The following is a 19,606-nucleotide window of genomic DNA, read 5'->3' as shown; positions in this document are numbered from 1 at the left end:
ACGAACTGTAAGGTCTGTAAGGTCTGTAAGGTCTCTCTCTCTCTCTCTGTTTAATTCCTGTAATAATTTTGTCCAATTTAAGATTTTTCTTATTTTCATCAGTCCAAGACCAAAAAAAAAATCACTCTCTCTCTCTCTCTCATCTCTCTCTTTCTCTCTCTCTCTCTCTCTCTCACAAGTCCCACGTTGGCCGAGTGGACTTCGCACTCGGCTGCTAATTCGTGGCCCGAGTTCGATTCTCGGCCCGGCCAACGCGGCGGAACAAGAGAGATTTATTTCTGGTGATAGAAATACCTTTCTCGATATAATGTGGTTCGGATTCCACAATAAGCTGTAGGTCCCGTTGCTAGGTAATCAATTGAATCCTAGTCACGTAAAAATATCTAATCCTTCGGGCCAGCCCTAGGAGAGCTGTTAATCAGCTCAGTGGTCTGGTAAAACTAAGATATACTTACTTTTTCTCTCTCTCTCTCTCTCTGTGTTTAATTCCTGTAATAATTTTGTCTAATTTAAGATTTTTCTTATTTTCATCAGTAAGACCCAATTTGGCCGCCCCCCCCCCCCCCTCTCTCTCTCTCTCTCTCTCTCTCTCTCTCTCTCTCTCTCTCTCTCTCTCTCTCTCTGTTTAATCCTCTAATAATTTTGTCTAATTTAAGATTTTTCTTATTTTCCTTAGTAAGACCCAATCCGCCCCCCCACCTCCTCTCTCTTCTCTCTCTCTCTCTCTCTCTCTCTCTCTCGCTCTCTCTCTCTCTCTGGGCTCTCTCTCTTCTCCTCCCTCCTCTCTTCCTTCTCCTTCCATCCGCTCGAAGGCAATTTACTTCCTGACGTACGAGATATGATTAAGACATGAGCAAGCATTTAGAGAAAGAGGAAAGCTTGGGACCAGTTGGTTGTGCTTTTTCTTTTTTATTTCTTTTGCGGATGAGGACGAAGGTTTCGTGTTTTCTTTTTGGTGTGTTTTCTTCTCGATTGGTTGTTTTGTTTGTGTACTCTTACTTTTTTTCTTCTTCTTCTCTTCATTATTTTGTTATTCCTTCCTCTGAAATTTTTTTTTTGTCTTTCCGTTTTTTTTTATGTTTTCCTGTTTATTGCCTTTGTTTTTTCTTTCTTTCTTTTTCACTTTTTGACTTCCTTTTTTTGATTATCTTTCTGTCTCTCAGTTTTTATTTATTTATTGTCCCTATTTTCTTGCCTTTCTTTTTCTCTTTCACTATTTTGGCATCTCTCCTTTTAATTGTCTGTTTTCCTTGATTTTGTTGTACATAATCATTTCCTCTTCATATTCTTCTTTTTTATATAGACAATTTTATTTCCGTCATCCTCTTTTCCTTCGCATTTCATCCATTTCCTTCCTTCTCGTATTTCTTGAATTACCCTTCTTCTTTCCTATTTGTCTTTCTTCATCCTAGTCCTTCTCTTCTAATTATTTAACCCTCCCCTCCATCCTTTGCTCGTATTCTTTTTCTTCATCCTTTCTATTTTTCTAATTTTCCAACCCCTCCTCCATCCTTCGCCTTTATCCTTTCGGTTTTTCTAATTTTTTAACCCTCCCCTCCAACCTTAGCTCGTATTCTTTTTCTGCATCCTTTATATTTTTCTAATTATCCAACTCCTCCTCCATCCTTCACCTTCATCCTCTCTGTTTTTCTAATTATTTAGCCCTCCCCTCCATCCTTTGCTCGTATTCTTTTTCTGCATCCTTTCTATATTTTCTAATTATTTAACCCCTCCCTCTGTCCATCTCTTCCAGTCTTCCCCCAACGCCAAGTCAACACTTAATATTACGCAGATTCCCTCCGGCTCCATATTTTTAACCGCCCCGTCAGGCCCTACCAGGCCAATATTTTCCTTCCGTGATTTATTTCCCGAATATCAATGGATAGACCGCCCCCACCACCACCGCCACCGCCGACGCCGCCGCCGCTGCTGTTGCAAGGGAATATTTATGCCCCAGATTTATTTGCTAATTTACGGCGTCGAGTAGGGTAGGGTTTAGGTTCTTGATCGGGCCGGGCGTGTTGATAGGTTTTGCGTATGTATGTATGTATACATACATTCATATTAATATACGTATACATTCATACACTAGTATATATGCATTAAGCTACAAATATCCTTTAGTAATGTTCGATTCGCGCTACGTAGGAATTAATATATTTTCATTTAATGTTAACCGAAGGGGAACTATTTAGTTGATAATAATTTCGTCCTCTCGTGGAACCGAACCAGCGGACAGACAAGAGGAGAAATCAGGACTCCAGTGAAGTTATCGACTCGGCCAACAAGTGAGGTATATGCGTTTATATTGACACACATTCCTAACTGCAATTAATACCGCCCTAAGGAAGGCGTGTGCTGGCATAAGCCAGCTTTATCTTAGCAAGCCAGCCAACCAACCTAAGGCATTATTATATCGTGACCACTAGAGGCCTTAGTTTTGGTGGTCACGGAAATACACTTTTATAAGGAAGTATGGTCCATGCAAAAAGAACTAGCCTCACTCTGGAAGACTACTGTGCTGTGAGTACGAAGAGAGAGAGAGAGAGGGGGGGGGGGCGAGGGGGGGGGCGTGTAATAGACGAGGAAGAAGGGGGGGACGGGGATATATTGCTTTGATTTGACAGGTTCTCCTTTGCGTGAAATTGCTCGGCCTCTCTTACCCCATCCCTTTAACCATACCCATACCCATACCCATACACCCCCTACCCATACCCTCCCTTTCAGCGCTAAGGGGGGAGAAACCCTTTAGAGGCGTCATTCCGAGTCACGTCGTAGAAAAATGGGAGTCTATAGACTCTCTTAGGATATTGTGATACGTTTGGTAACTTTTTTTTTTATTTCTGGTCAGTTAACATTTAACATCACAAGAGTCTTGCATTTTTTTTTATAAAAAAATCTATTATATTTGTATGTGTTGGTATGCGTGTATGATTTCTTTGTGCATGGATGTGTATGAATTGTTCGGGTACTGGTGTGTCTGCTTGTGTAAGAGTGTTTATCATTTGTTTGTGTATGCGTGTGTGTGTTTGTGCATGCGAGTGTATCATTTGTTTGTGTATCTCTTAGCAAGATATGACTATGAATACTTGTGAATGCCATGCGGGTTTATTTTATTTTTACAAAGTGAGTATTGTTGAAAATATTATTTATAATAAATTACTTTTTATGGTCAGGTGCATTTTTTTTAAATCCCATAACTTTATTATTTATTTACTGGATCTTCAGTATAATACAACTCATTTTAGGTTGTTTTACAACCGAATGTGGTCTGAGAAAATGTTCGTCACTAATATTAATCCTTTTTTTTTCACAAGAAGACAAAGAGTTGAATTGAAGTTCATACAATTTAGTAGTGCAAACATTTCATGTCTGGGGAATTTTAAACATTCTTTATATTATGGCTCGTGTTTTAATCAGTGCATTTCTAGATATGTCAAAAAAAATCAATCAATCAATCAGTGAAAGAATTTTTTAAAAGTCTGTTAATATTCATATATTTCTTGTGTTCTTCAAACAATCAGTTACACAGGTTACAAGCTATACGTAATTAATGTTGTAGGGTCAAAGAAAAAAAATAATAATAATGAAACTTAGTACAATTAAATGCTTGGTATTAGTTCCTTGGTCTTCTTACGTTGAATATCTTCTTGATATTCACGTTGAATATCTACTTGATATTCAGTTGGAATTACAAATATAATGTTGAAAATGTTTAATATTGTAGGACATATTCTTAGCAGGCGTTAATTCTCAGTCCCCAATATTTATTCACAAGTTGTTATCTTCTTGTGTGATTGCAAAATATACTTACTATTCTATTCGTTATTTTTGTTTTAGTTAATCATTCTTCTTGCCTCGTCGTCGTTTATGACTTGGTATTATTTTAGGATTATTATCTCGCGACGGTGGAGTGGAATTTCAATACCGTTGCACTGGAAAATTTTTGGCTTACTGATTTTCTTCATAATTCCATCTACCCTGATTTCAGTCTTCTGAGATTATATATTTTTGTGACCTCATTTTGAATGATTACTTTCGATTATCGATGGTTATCAGACATCGATTGTGGGATAAGAAAAGGAAGCTTTAATATTTATTTTTAGAATATTTTACAATAAACATATCTCCCCACAGCTGAGGACCGTAAATTTCTCAGAGATTAGAATTTCACGATTGAGATTTGCATAAGAAATTACATATATATCCTCTTATTTGAATATTATAGTGAAGTCGCGAGACATATTTTATTTCTTTTTTTTTATTTGTACACGGAATCAAAATCGTCCTCTTTGGGCATTAAATATCACTGGTAAAATATGACAAATTGTCATTTGGCTTATTTTTAATTTGTCATAATGTTTGTGTAAATCTGCTTAATTTTCATTTTCAGTTTTCATACAAGTGTAGTAGAGGCAGTGTTTATTTTGTATTCTCTGAGAGAGAGAGAGAGAGAGAGAGAGAGAGAGAGAGAGAGAGAGAGAGAGAGAGAGAGAGATTTCTTTAATTTTATCACATTTATAAACGGCTTTAAATTTTCCAGTCACGATCTTAATGAGTGATACCTTTTACAGATTTATAAAAGAAATAAAAAAAAATCTGATCATATTCCAGAGGTACTTTCATACTGAATAAAGGGTAATGAAAAATGCCGTTTTTTACCTCTTCAAAAAAGTAGTTTTTCAAGAAGTTCTAGTCTAGTGTGCATGACCCTCCACGCACCCCTGACCCCCACCCTACCCCCACCACCCAAAAAGTATAAAACCCTAGATAATGAGATTTTAAAAAACAAAGTAATATAACTCCCCCCCTCCCTCCCGCCCCCGCCCCGCCCTTTGATCAAAGGGATGAAGGCCCCGTCTTTCCGCTCTCATGAGTATGCTCAATTCTGGATAATTTTTTTTTTTTTTCGTTTTTTTTTTCATCGGAAGGATTTTTAAGAAACTCGGATAAAAAAAAGGCCTTGATCATTACAAACTCCTTTTAATGAAGTCTGCATTAAGTCTGCTATTGCAAAATTTACCTTTGAAGCTAAAAGTCTTTCACAGAAGTTAATGAGAAAGTTCCTCCAATCGTTTTGATGAGCGAGGGTATACTAAGAACCTGAAAGAAAAATTGTAAGTGATGTATGTTTGTAATTTAATTTTTTTTTTAAGTACATATCTCGTTACTGTACGAAAACTCAACAAGCTTATTTCCTCTCTTCTACAGAGCCTGTATCGACCAAGGAGGCGGAAACAAGCCCAGTCTAATTAAGGATCAAAGCGACTTGTAATGTCTTTTATTTGAACGGATCAGGAACACCACCCCCGCCATCTATCGGAATCTGGTCGCGTCAGGTGAAGATGGGGAATAGATCTTCCTTCGCGGGCAGTCGAGCTGTTGAGAACAGTTCCATAATGCTTCCCAAGCCTGGCCCTTGCTGGTCCCTGCCCCATCCTGAAATACGCTCCCTCCGAGGACAGCAGGAGGAGTTCCTCTCGTCCTGAGACTGATCTGGGGGAGACATTTTTGTAACGAGAACTGCTTGTGCGCGCGTGTGTGCATCGTGTTTGAAAACGGTGGTCATTTCAGTACTTTTCTAGTTATCCTAGAGTAGAAGCTGTGGTGTTTTATTTGTTTCTTTATTGAGTTTATTGTTGTTTTGTCGAAATACAATAATGTGGGGTGTGGTAGATGCTTTACCGGGAGGGATCCCAGGTAGCGAATCTTCTTCTCTTAGAAATCGCAGAAGATGCTGTGCCAACGATTGGCCTGACGGCCAGACTGACTCGTTATGTCGAAGTGAAACGTATTCTAAGTGTGTGACTGACAGATGCACGGAATGGCAGCCCAGGTGCCCTCGAAGAGATCACTTAGTAGATACGATAACTCACACGAGGAAGAGACGCAAAGTGACTCCAAGCGACAGAAACGCCTGCGAGGTCCCGACGTTGTCGCGAGGAGACGCGACTCGCGACGTGCCAAGCGAAGTTGGGGCCTGTGTCGAATCGTGCCCCCATGCCCAGACGAGGGGCGACCGAGGGTCAGCGTCCATTCCAGAGGGGACTCGGAACGCGACGGCGCCTCTCTCGGAACCGACGAAGCCGCCTAGCAGCCGCGTCAGACCCAAACAGCCAATAATAATTCCGACGGGGAAGAGCGGCAACGGAGGCAGGAGTTTGATAACCTCTCCTCCTCTGCAGTCCGTCGCTCTAGTCGTCCTCTTGGCATTCTCCGTCCTCCCTCTATCTGCGGCCTGTCCGAAGCCTTGCGTCTGCACGCCCCCGGCCGCCCACGACGGCAAGGGCGACTACAGTAACGTCGAGGAGGGCATCAGAATATCCTGCGTAGGGGCGGGATTTTCCAGTGTCCCTTCTCTGCAGGAACGGGACGATATCGAGGGCGATCACGTGACCAGTCTGTAAGTACAAAGAGTTATTTTCCTTTAAGCCTGAATCGTTTTTTAATTAATTACGTCAATTAACCTGTAAACATTAATCTGTAAACACATTAATTGTGATTCATCTTGTTTGTTTCCCTGTAAGTATGCACATTCATAATTTCAGTTGGATAGGTTTTATTCTGTGAATTCTTAAGAATTATTACCAAGTTCATATTTGTCTACAATTTCTATAATACTCTAATTTTGCCCGATTCCCACCTATAATTATCTAGCTTTGTCCAGCATCACTTGTCAGTTTAAACAATCTTTTCAAGTGTTTATTCACTCTGCGTATCATTTCAAACGTGATGTCAATCAAGTGATGACTTTTATTCCTGTTTCATCAATTGCTCATCAACTTTTATGAGGCCACAAAGCAGTATGGTTTTAATGGCCGCTTCGAATTGCCCTCAAAATGGGTTTTTGATTCTGCAATAAATTTGCAAAAGTAGGACTCTGATCTAAAATACTTCGGAGTTTATAGCTAAATTAGAACCCACGTCTCTCTCTCTCTCTCTCTCTCTCTCTCTCTCTCTCTCTCTCTCTCTCTCTCTCTATACAATACATTTTCCTTTTACGGTTCTGTGCTTAAAATAATTCGCACTTCATAGCTCAAATAGAACCCACGTGAACACTCTCTCTCTCTCTCTCTCTCTCTCTCTCTCTCTCTCCTCTCTCTCTCTCTCTCTCTCTGCAATGCACTTTCCTTTTACAATTGTATGCTCAAAATACTTCTTACTTGATGGCTCAAATAGAACACACGTGTAACATTCTCTCTCTCTCTCTCTCTCTCTCTCTCTCTCTCTCTCTCTCTCTCTTCATACAAAGCCGTCTTTCTCAATTTGAAACGAAGCGTTACTCGCATATCCAATTACCCGCTCTTCGCACCCTTCCCTTCTACCCAATTGCATAGCTTTTGTTTAGCTGCTGTTTACCTTAGCTTTTGTTTAGCTGCTGTTTACCTTCCCTGGGTAATTCTGGAATTTAATCGTGCTTTTGCTCTCCGTTTTAACTTGCTCCTTTCGGTGTTTCATTTCCTGCAAGCAGCGTTATGCAGATTCTGTTTAGGTTTAATTTTAATGGCAGGTGTTTCTCTTTAGGGAGCGACCGTTTACAGTTTCCAAGCGTGTGTTGTGTGTGTGTGTGTGTGTGTGTGTATGTATATATATATATATATATATCTTATATATATATATATATATATATATATATGTGTGTGTGTGGTGGGTGGGTGTGGTGTGTGTGTTGTGTGTGTGTGTTGTGTATTTTAGATTATCTTTAATATACATATGTATATACCTACACCTCATATATATATATATATATATATATATATAATATATATATATAAATACCATATATATATATATATATATATATAGAGATAGAGAGAGAGAGAGAGAGAGAGAGAGAGAGAGAGAGAGAGAGAGAGAGGATACATTCAGCAGCTTGTTTAGATGGTAAACTTTGATATATCTAATATTTGTAATTTTAGATTTTTCAAGTCCATTTTTTTGTTACCGTGACTGGCAACCTGCCGTCACGAAATCGGTCGCACTGTTGACCGGTAGGTAGCCATAGCATGAAAATGAAAATTCCAGATGTGAAGGCATATATGAGAAGAATTTGAAGGTTCATTAACTTCCAATTATACCGTCTACAACCTTCTTTCAAAATGGGGTTGCAAAAACTGCAAAAAATAATAATAATAATATCTGGGCGGAAATAATTGTATTAAATTCTTTTTAATTCCTCGCTTTCCTTCCCAGTTATGTACATTTTAATGGTACCTGCTTGTTTAACCCTTATTTAAAATCAATTCTCACACCAAATTTTGGTAAAAATAATTCTCGTCTTCAGAACTAGGAAACGAAATTACTTACTTCCATTCATGCGCGATACATACGCAAACGTAAGACCATAAATCTGGGAATTGTTAAAATGACAAAATTTCCCTGAATTTGGCAACTTGACAAATAATACGTAAATTCACAGACACAAATACATTAATAACGGAGAAGTGTTCCAAACTGATGAAGTTTCGCAAACACCTACAATGTTAAGGGAAAAAACAATCGTTAAATCATACATACGTACAAAGTTAGAGGAGAAAACACACGAAGTGGCAAACTTATTCCATTATGATGTTTAAATAAAAAAAGACAGTCGCATAATTCATACAGATACTTACACAGTGGAGGAAGTAGAGGGTGGAGCGTTTGAATTAAGGATGGCAGTACTACGTGGAAATGACATTTAGCGGCGTTTCCCCTCTCTCCCCCTCTCTTTCCCCCTCTCTTTCCCCTTTTGGAAGAGGGGGAAAATTGGAGGGGTTGGGTGAGGGAGTGTGCGGGAGGGAGCTCTTTGAAGACAGAGCAAGGAAGTACAACAACGGAAAAAGAGGAGGGAGAAAGTTCTTTGAAGAGAAACCAAGGAAAAACAACAGTGGAATAAGAGGAGGGAGAAAGTTCTTTGAAGCCAAACAAGAAAAAGAACAATGGAATATAAGGAGGGAGAAAGCTCTTTGAAGACAAAACAAGGAAAAACAACAATGGAATATAAGGAGGGATAAAGCTCTTTGAAGTCAGAACAAGGGAAAACAACAGAAAACAACAGTTGAATAAAAGAAGGGGAAGCTCTTTGAAGACAGAACAAGGAGCAACAACAACAGAATAAAATAGGGAGGGAGAAAGCTCTTTGAAGTCAGAGCAGAGAACAACAGCATCAGTGGAATAAGAGTGGTGGGGCGGGGAGGGGGGTTGTTGGTAGGGAAGGGGGGAGAGTGATCTTCCCCTCGCCCTCCTTACACGGGAACTCCATATAACTTAGAGACGGGCTTTCGACTCCTTTACATGTGATCCTCCGGAGTACATTTGTCCGCTGAATTCAAAATAGGGCATTGCTTGTTTCCCCTTCTCTTATTCTGATTCATTCTCTTATTCTGATTCATTCTCTTCTTCTGATTCATTCTCTTCTTCTGATTCATTCTCTTATGATTCATTCTCTTATTCTGATTCATTCTCTTATTCTGACTCATTCTCTTATTCTGATTCATTCTCTTATTCTGATTCATTCTCTTCTTCTGATTTATTCTCTTCTGATTCATTCTCTTATTCTGATTCATTCTCTTATTCTGATTCATTCTCTTATTCTGATTCATTTTCGCCCCTGTGGCGTCGAGAGCAGATTATGTTTTTTCCGAAGGTTGAACTTTTGCCTTTTTAAAAATTTTATTTCTCTATTTTTTTATTTTTTGGGGGGAGGATTGGGGGTTGCTTCCGTCATTATTTTCTTGAGATGGATTCATGTGTGAATTTGGCATTTGTGGTTTTCGTTTAATTTATATATATATATATATATATATATATATATATATATATATATATATATATATATATATTATATATATATTTAGCTGAATGACATGTATGATTTCAAAAATATTCAATTACATGTATGTTCTAAAGAATGTTTAATTACATGTATGATTTAAAGAATGTTGAATGACATGTATGATTTAAAGAATATTTTATTACGTGTGTGCTTTAAAGAATGTTGAATTACATGTATGATTTAAGGAATATTTTATTACGTGTATGATTTAAAGAATGCTGAATTACATGTATGATTTAAAGAATGCTGAATTACATGTATGATTTAAAGAATGTTGAATGACATGTATGATTTAAAGAATATTTAGTTACGTGTGTGCTTTGAAGAATGCTGAATTACATGTATGATTTAAATAATGTTTAATGCCGTGTATGATTTAAAGAATGCTTAATTACATGTATGATTTAAAGAATGTTCAATGACATGTATGATTTAAAGAATATTTTATTACGTGTGTGCTTTAAAGAATGCTGAACGACATGTATGATTTAAAGAATATTTATTTACATGTATGATTTAAAGAATATTTATTTACATGCATGATTTAAAGAATGCTGAATTACATGTATGATTTAAAGAATATTAATGTCGTGAATGATTTAAAGAATATTTTATTATGTGTGTGCTTTAAAGAATTCTGAATGACATGATTGGTTTAAAGAATGCTGAATTACTTGTATGATTTCCAGAATGTTCATTTACGTTTATGGTTTAAATGATGCTGGATTATAAGTATTATTTAAAGAATATTGAACTTAGTCGCAGGAACGTCCTCCCAGCATCCATGTTTGGCGAATGTTTGTCTCTCTGCCTGAGGTCCAACTTTGGACATAATTTTCTTGATGGGTCAGTTTCGGACCTAATTGTCTTTATGGTTAAACTTCTGTAAATAGTTGGTCTTTATGGCTTAGGTTCGACCATAACTACCTTTGTGGTTAAGCTCTAGAAATAGTTGCGACTCCTTCATCTTTCGCAGTTGGTTTTTAGGAGTTATATTTTGATAACTGTTTCTTTGATGAAGTTTTTTGTTTATGCAATTTTATGAAAAATTTCTTTGCTTAGAATTTAGCAGAGAATTCATTCCAAAATGTTAATATAGAATTGATCGGAATAAGTTTACAATTTTTTTTAGAATCATTACTGGTGGTAGTAATCCCAAATTACCAGCAGTTCTGGTAATTTGGTAATAATAATAATAATAATAATAATAATAATAATAATAATAATAATAATAATAATAAAGTCATAATTATAATAATAATATAATAATAAGAAGACTAAAGGTTCATAAGTGTATCACATTATTGGCTGTAATGATTACCACAGGGGAATAAAGAAAGTAACATTTTCGGTCCAGTGATCTCTTTCTCTAACTTTCGCCTTTTCTTCTACACCTAATTGTCTCTCTCTCATCTCTCCTCTCCTCTCTCCTCAATCTCTGGAATCTCGTCTCCAAATCTGGGGGTGTTTCCTCTCAGTCAGTCTTCGTCGATCTGAAAATTTAATTTGAATCAATAAATTATCGGGAGACACCGAGGAAAGAAAAGCTATATGCATATAAGGGAACCCTAATAATGAAGACCCAATCACCAAATAAGGAAAGCAGTTTGTAAAGTTAAAGACCTTGGGTGTTGATTGCTTGAATAGGAACATGTTCTAGGCAATGATTTCAAAATATGTAACCTCTGTTATGGACAAAAATGTTAAAGCAAAAATGGGAATGTTTGTTACGTTACCTCTCCCCCCCTCCCTGGATCAAAAACCTTCAAAAAGAAACAAGGAAAAAAAAAAAAAAAAAGCTGAACACATGATTGATGCTTTATAAAAACATATGTTCTCGTAAGTCCACCTTGAATAATTGTCTAATATGATATGGTACCCGACATCTATCAAAATGGATAGATTGCACAATAGAGATGGGTACAAAGGGTCCTTTACAGCTAGAATAGAATAACAAAGTTAAGGACCTAGACTTACGGGAAAGACTACAATTCTTAAAAAAAGATTATATAGTCTAGAAAGGAGCAAAGAGAACGCTAACATGATAATTCAGGCCATGGAAAACAGATAGAAGGAATCAGCAGAAAATGTCAATGGAACTAAAAACATATGAGAAAGAGCAAGCAAGGAGGTAGATTAATAGTTGCCCAAAAACTATACCAGGAAAAAATAAGGAAAAGCACACAGGAACATTAATTCCACTAACGCACCGCAGCATCGATAATGCAGCGTCTATTCAACTGCGTTGCCAGCTCATACTGAGGTAAATATCTCAGGAGTTGATCGGTAGATGATGGTTTAAGAAAATAAGCTCGACAAATATCTAAACTGCATCCCACAGACCATCCAAGAATTTGGAAGATGCAAAAATGTATACCGGAAGAGTTACTAGCCAAAACCTCTCTGGTAGACATTAGAGGTGCCTCACACTGAGGGACCCATTGGGGCAACCCAAGAACAAGAATGTAAGGTCTGTAAGGTGAAGGGTCTCCTCTCTCTCATCTCACTCTCTTACTGTCACCTTTCTCGTAGCAGCTTCTTATCAAGCCGCCATCCTTTGCCTTTAGTACTTGAAAAGGCAAACGCTCAGGTTTCCTTTTGGTCTTAAGACATTTCAAGTTTCTTGAAGATCTGAGGTCAAGGATATCAACTCTGTTGCTGTCAAAATAAACCTTTTGAGAATTTTACATCCTTAGATATTCTCTCTCTCTCTCTCTCTCTCGTTCTCTCGTCTCTCTCCTCTCTTCTTCTCTTCTCTCTCTCTGCTCTTCGTCAAGAAAAGAAGGTTGCTGTTTAATTCATGAATCATTTGTTACTAGCCCCGAACCTTCAGTTATTTTTTATATTTTAATTGATAAGTTCCGTTGCAATATCTCTCTCTCTCCTCTCTCTGATCTCTCTCCTCTCTCTCTCTCGAATCTCTCTCTCTCTCTCCTCCAACAAAAATGTCCCTTAAACAATAAATACAGGCCTTAACATGAAATATGAAAATAACTTATATTAAGTAGAATTCTCCTCCTCTTCTCTCTCTCTCTCCGTCCTCTCTCTCTCTCTCTCTCTCCTCTCCTCCAGGAATGAAATGTCTAGTTAAAACTCTGTAATAGACTGCTACCACCCCAACGTTAAAAAAATGCTTATATCAATCAATTTAGGGACGGTTTCATCTCTCCTCTCTTCTTCTCTCCTCTCGTCACATCTCATCTCGTCTCTCTCCTCCTCCTCTCTCTTCATTTGAACGTATCAATGACGGTCGCTCCTGTTTTATTGTCATCCACCTTTCAATTAAGCCGACGAACACCTAGTCGCTATTAATAGGGTTAAGAATCCGGACCAGCATCTAGTGACCTGTTTAAAACTGGTCGGAGAAGGACCGTCGTTCAGCAATCCCAGACATCATCGTCAGTTTCAAGAATTCACGAAGGACGACGCGCGTGACGTCATTCCGTAAAATCTGAGGTGGGGCATAGATGTACTGGGATGAAGAATATGATTACAATTCTTTTTTCTTTTTATGTAGGTCGCGTTTAGGGATAGGTAAAGGTATTGAAGGAGAATTGGGGTTTGCGTAATTTCCTGTTGTTTTGAAGGTTGAAAGGAAGAGTAATTTTCTTTTATTTTTTTTTATTTTTTATTTTATTTTATTTTTTTTTTAAGGGGACCGCAAGAAGGAACCGAATAAATTCGGTTATTTGTTTACCACATACTTTTATGCTTTCTTTTGCCATTCCTTGTAAAGGTTAATCACGTAAAACATATTTTCTAATGGCTGATATGAGAAATACTGAAATAACTTTTCATTATTCAATCTATACATTCGTTACTGATGCTAGACATTCTGAGCATCAAATAACATCTTCATCTGAAGCAACAACCTTTTCGGCCATTTTTTTAAGGTACTTCTGATATTAATTTGAAAATCTTTGGCCTGCTTAATGTTACGAGTTTGAGAAAATTCCTTTTATTTTATCCAAATGAATAATACTGATTTCATTAAGTGCGAAGCTTTGCCAATATTGATTTCGATAACATGCACACGAGTGAAAATCGCTCAAAATTATATAATTTGAAATGGGTATTAGGTTTTAACCGGGATTAACATGAAAATATTCATTGTTGATTTAGTGTTAATTTATTCTCTTGTAGACGATTGTAAATCTTTAGATGAGAATGTTTATTTTTCGATACGAAGAAAATTGAATCAGAGCAAGGTTTGATAAGCTGATATAGTATAAACTCATGTAGCTTTGTAAGCTATAATTATAGTTAAATTTAACAGATATGAATGGGAAAGGCATATATTATTAATTATATATATTTATATATATATATATATATAATATATATATAAATATTATAACATGTTATATACAATGCATACATTATAAACCAGTTGAATAATGGACTTTGAAAACAATTTTAAAAGAAAGCCATACAAGGAAAATAAAATTACAATTAAACTTAAAATATGATTACGTATATCAATAGAGACTACTTTTGCACAAGGGCAGCTCTGAGTCACCCTGAGTTCTCCAGCGCGCATGCGCGCGCCGCAGAGAATTGAATTCGTCAAAAAAGGAACCGAACCGACTGTGTGGTACGAACGCAAATAAATTTCAAAAGATGTATCACCATAAAAAAACCCAATCCTCTCTCTCTCCTACCTCTCTTCTCTCTGATCTCTCTTCGTTTTCAAAGGATGTATCACCATAAAGAAATATCTCCCTTGTCTCTCTCCCTTCTCTCTTCTCTCTCTCTCTCGTTTTCAAAAGATGTATCACTTTAAAAAACAATATATAATCCTTTTCTCTCTCTCTCTCTCTCTCTCTCTTTCTTCTACTCTCCTCTCTCTCTCTTTCTTTTCAGAGGATCGTAAATAAAAATATATATAATAATCCTCTCTCGACTCTCTCTCTTCTCTCTCATTTCAAAAGATGTATCGCCACCAGAAAAACTGAATTCTCTCTCTCTCTCTCTCTCTCTCTGTGAGTCCCAATCTCCGTAACGAATTGTCGCGATAAACTCAACTTTTTTTCTCGTCTTTGCAATTGAATAAAAAAAAAGAAAGAAAGAAACTACGACCCTCCTTGTTCTTTCTAGTGATACAATGTCCTTCTTCCGCGTCCGTCTCCCTTCACACTCAGACAAAACAAACTTTGAAGTAAAACTAGTTTGGTGTTTGGGGGATTGGTGGGGGTGAGGATAGGGGGGAGGAGGGGCGGGGGAAAGGGGGGTTGGGTTAAGGGGCATTCTTACTAGACGTTGGGGGTGGAATGGTGGATGGGGAGGGGAAGGAAGGGGTAAGGGAAGGGGGGGGTTTGGATGACAGTGTTGGAGAATGAGAGACTCGTTCAGCACCTTCCCTTTCACCCTCGGGACGTTCTTTTAAAGGGAAACGTTTTTAAGATACAGAAAATCAACTTTGATGGCAAACATGGCAGTCAGAATAAAGCAGAGAGGAGAGGAGAGGAGACGAGACGAGAGAGAGAGAGAAGGAAGGAGGACTAAGAGGAGGAAGTGAACAGTTTATATCCTCGGTTGTTTTCGCCTGAAAGTTCTTTCTTGACTCATTTTTTTCATTTTTATTTTTCTAGACTCGAGACTGGTAAAGCTTTTATTTTGATTTAATTTAATTTTATTTTTTCTAGACTCGAGACTGGTAAACGCTTTATGATTTATTTATTTGATGGTTATTTGTAATTTAATTCATATTCCAATTAGCATAACTACCGAAGGAATTTTTGGGAATTTTGGGAAAACTTTTCCTGTTTGGTGGAACTGAAAAATACTAAATTTTTGTTTAAACCTATATTTTCTTTTACGAAAAAATTTGACCAATTTTGCAGTTTTTGAATTTTTTATTTTGGAATATATTTTTTGGTTTAGTTTTAGAAATTGCTGTTTGGTTATATGAAAGCATCTTTTCGAACTTTGAAGACCCAGTTTTTCCATTTAGTTTTTTGTTTATTTAATTTTTTTGTTTTCAAATATTAATGAACTATTAATTTTTTTTAAAGATGAAACACTGGTGTACAATTGGCTTGATATTCAAGATTCCAAAGTTAATTAAGTAACTAATATAATAATAATTAATTAATTAATAATCAATTAAATAAAAACATAACTAATAATAATAATAATTCTTAATTATTATTATTATTATTATTATTTATTTTTATTCATTATTATTTATTATTAGTTATTATTATTTATTTATTTACTTATTAATTATTAGTTTTCCATAAGCATAACGAAGTCAACCCTTTTGAACAGTTTAATCAGAACGCGGGAGGCATCGTGCCCGACCTGACCTCAAACAAGGATGCTTCTTTGGGCACGCTGAGATATGCGTCCGTTTCGTGGCATGAGGACTTTTGGGGGGACGGGGGTGGCTACCCTTATCCCGATACCCTGGGCGCATCCGTGGCAATGAGACGCAAGTCTAATTTAAATTTCCGATAAAGGAAGTTGATAGGAAAGTAAATGAAAAAGTTAAAAATCCAAAAGTATTAATTGGTATGTGTTCTGAATCTTCGCGCCGGGAGAAAAAAAGAATATTTCCAAAGCGCGAAAAAAGATTCCGAATTTGGGTTTTTAAATCTTTTTCCTTGTTTAGGAAAAGGATAATTTATTTGCTGCTGATGGGCGTCGCTTTCCTGGCCTCGGTATTCATGCTTTGTTGTTGTTGTTGTTGTTGTTTTGGGGGTCTTTTGTTGTCGCTGTGAGAGGCAGTAAACTCAGGGGTACGGGTTAGAGGGGGGGGGGCGGGGGGGGGGGGGGGGGGGGGGGGTGGGGGGGGGGAGAGTGGGGGTGGGGGAGGTAAATGCTGAGGCTTTGTCGTGAATACTTTTAACTGGCCGGGAGCAAATTCCAGCCATTATTTTAGTCATGTTATAACTCCCGAGGGCTCTCTCTCTCTCTCTCTCTCTCTCTCTCTCTCTCTCTCTCTCTCTCTCTCTCTCTCTCTCCAGTTATTTTAATCATATTATATCCACAAGGTCTTTTTCTGTTATGAAGTCTCTCTCTCTCTCTCTCTCTCTCTCTCTCTCTCTCTCTCTCTCTCTCTCTCCATCACCGATTTCATCCATAAAAGTCTATAAAACGAAAAAAGAAAGTAACAAAAAGGAAATTTAACTTTTTTAATTTTTAACAACTTTAAATACCTCGGAAATTCCAAAGTTTTTTTATGGGTGTTCATCAAAAATGCATATTTGACTAGAAGGTAAAAAACACAAAAAGTCTCAACGGAAAAGGTTAAAAAAAGGAAAGCGTTTCGTTGAATTATATTCAAGAGTGGAACAGTTGACTTATAAGAGTTTTAATGTCACTGCATAAGATATAACAAAAAACGGTAATATAAGAGAGCGTTGTGAAGGCACCGTACTATAAAAATTCCGTTATAAATTAGATGCACAACAGATGGTAACAGTAGAGTTATTATGGCTGATGTCTCGAGAATCGAGAATTATATATGCAAAGTTACTGTTATGTTGGAATAATTAAGAGGTTCCATTTCATTTTTAGGTGCAGGGAAAAACATAATGATTTTGAATTATACTTGTTCAAGAAAAAGGTGCCACCGATAAATGCTTTCTAATCTTACTTTATCAGGTCCAGGTATCTACGTAAAATTGATTTTATAGTATAATATATCTATATATATCTATAATAATATAATATATTATATATATATCTGATCATACATATATATTATAAATAATATATATATATATATAATAAACTAATATTATATACCACTTTTTTTGCCTGAGTGCGTGTGCTATCATACTAACAGCCCTTATAAATAAGCTTTCCAAAAGATATAAAAAGACTATAAGAAAATAATATGAAATTTAAAGACCATAATCAAATCAAATACCAAATCGTAACACGAGTCATTGTTTACACAAATATTGAAACTAAATAACTCGTCACAAGTAGATTCCTCTCCCAGGACTTCATTCTCAGGAACTCGAAAAGCATTGAGAGAGAGAGAGAGAGAGGAGAGAGAGAGAGAGAGAGAGAGAGAGAGAGAGAGAGAGAGAGAAATATATGTCGCATGGAGGGTAACCTTCCCCCTTCAAAGTATAGTGGAACTCTTCCTAGAAACATCTTGTTCCGTCAGAAAATTATTAGGGGCAATAACTTCCCGTCGTTACTGGAAGTGTATTTACGAGTTCGGGTGGAACACCAGGCTTTCTCAAAAGGGGGAGGGGGGATTCCTGACGGTAAAAGTTACTTCAAATAACTTCTAACTCCCCTTGAAAAGCGGAGAGAGAGAGAGAGAGAGAGAGAGAGAGAGAGAGAGAGAGAGAGAGAGAGAGAGAGAGACAGCCTGTTGAAATTTTTTCGTTTTGAAATTAACCGGCATCTGTATACCATTGTTCACTAAAATTCATCATTATTAATATCATTATTATTATTATTATTATTATTATTATTAAGAATAACATTTATATATATATTATATATATATCTATATATATATATATATATATATATATATATATATAAATTACAAGATCTAAAACACCTATTCGGAATTAACCTCACAGTAAGACTTCTGGTCTCGTATATCACTGGCTGTGTTGACCAGGACGATTAATTGACAACGTGGAGATATATGTACCGCACCATCATGCGTAGAGTACGCTCTCTCTTCTCTCTCTCTCTCTCTCTCTCTCTCTCTCTCTCTCTCTCTCTCTCTCTCTCTCTCTCAAATTTGCTTCACTGTTTTTTCTTAATTGTAGTTCATACGGGTTCAGTAATGATGCTGGTCATAGGAACGTATCATATAAATATATATATATATATATATATATAGTATGTGTGTGTGTGGTGTGTGTGTGTGTGTGTGTGTATAAATGGTATGTCTATCTATATATATATCTATATATATATATATATATATATATATATAGTATGTATATATATACGTATATACGTATAATCATACTATATATATCATATATATATATATATATATATATATATATACATACATACATACATATATTCATATATACATACATACTAACAAAATTACAGCTATAGATGGGCCAAAAGGTAATAAATTCTTATGACATAAATTATGATCCTTAAGCATCAAAAATAAGGTTCTCAAAAGAAAGCTGAAATTATCAAAGAAAAGAACCTCTGTGCATTAAGCCTTTGGCCGTAATCCTTGTTAAGAAGTTTGCACCCGATAGCCTAATTCTAATTGCTTTTAAGAGACTGCTGAAACGGCCCCTAAGTATTGCTAACTGCATTTTAACGGAGCCCAAGTTAAGGTGCCTCTGCTAAGTGCCAAGTGTGGGGAAGTTTATTCAATGCTGCTTTTTAAAAAGTATAGATATTTCGGGTTTAGTCTTTATATATGGAGATCTATATTTGTTTATGGAAGTTAGTCCATTTCTGCTTTTTAAAAGGCATTGTTATTTTTGGTTTAGTCTATTTCTAGGGAGATCTATTTTGTTTTGGATCAGTTAGTCATTTCTGCTTTTTCAAAAGTATTGTTATTTTTGGTTTATTCTTTATCTAGGGAGATCTATTTTGTTATGTATCAGTTAATCCATTGCTGCTTTGTAAGAAGTATAGATAGTTCTTGTTTAATGTATATCGAAGGAGATGCATTTTTTTATGAATCAATTTCTAGAGTAATAGTAGTTAGTTCATGCGTGCCTGAATTATGATAAATATATGAATAAAAGTTCATATAAGACAGTCCAAAGTTCTTTTCAAGTAAGGTATTGCATAAATGTCAAACGATTAGAGTCAATAACTTTCAATTAT

The 19,606-nt window shown here is 36.4% G+C and overlaps 1 protein-coding gene across 4 annotated transcripts in view; it reads left to right on the top strand.

Annotated features, from left to right (window-relative positions):
- Positions 1-19,606, top strand: part of LOC135199877 (leucine-rich repeat-containing G-protein coupled receptor 5-like) — a 664,061-nt gene that overhangs the window by 587,391 nt on the left and 57,064 nt on the right. For all 4 annotated transcript variants that reach the window (XM_064228278.1, XM_064228035.1, XM_064228110.1 and 1 more), the window contains one exon: positions 5,212-6,403. In XM_064228278.1, the coding sequence (XP_064084348.1) occupies positions 5,661-6,403 (743 nt within the window). In that variant the 5' untranslated portion in view covers positions 5,212-5,660. The remainder of the gene's footprint in view (positions 1-5,211; positions 6,404-19,606) is intronic.

This window comes from Macrobrachium nipponense, chromosome 11 (genome assembly GCF_015104395.2).
Source record: "Macrobrachium nipponense isolate FS-2020 chromosome 11, ASM1510439v2, whole genome shotgun sequence".
Classification (NCBI taxonomy): Eukaryota; Metazoa; Arthropoda; class Malacostraca; order Decapoda; family Palaemonidae; genus Macrobrachium; species Macrobrachium nipponense.
The sequence above is the reverse complement of the archived record's forward strand: the minus strand, read 5'-3'. Positions and strand labels throughout refer to the sequence as shown.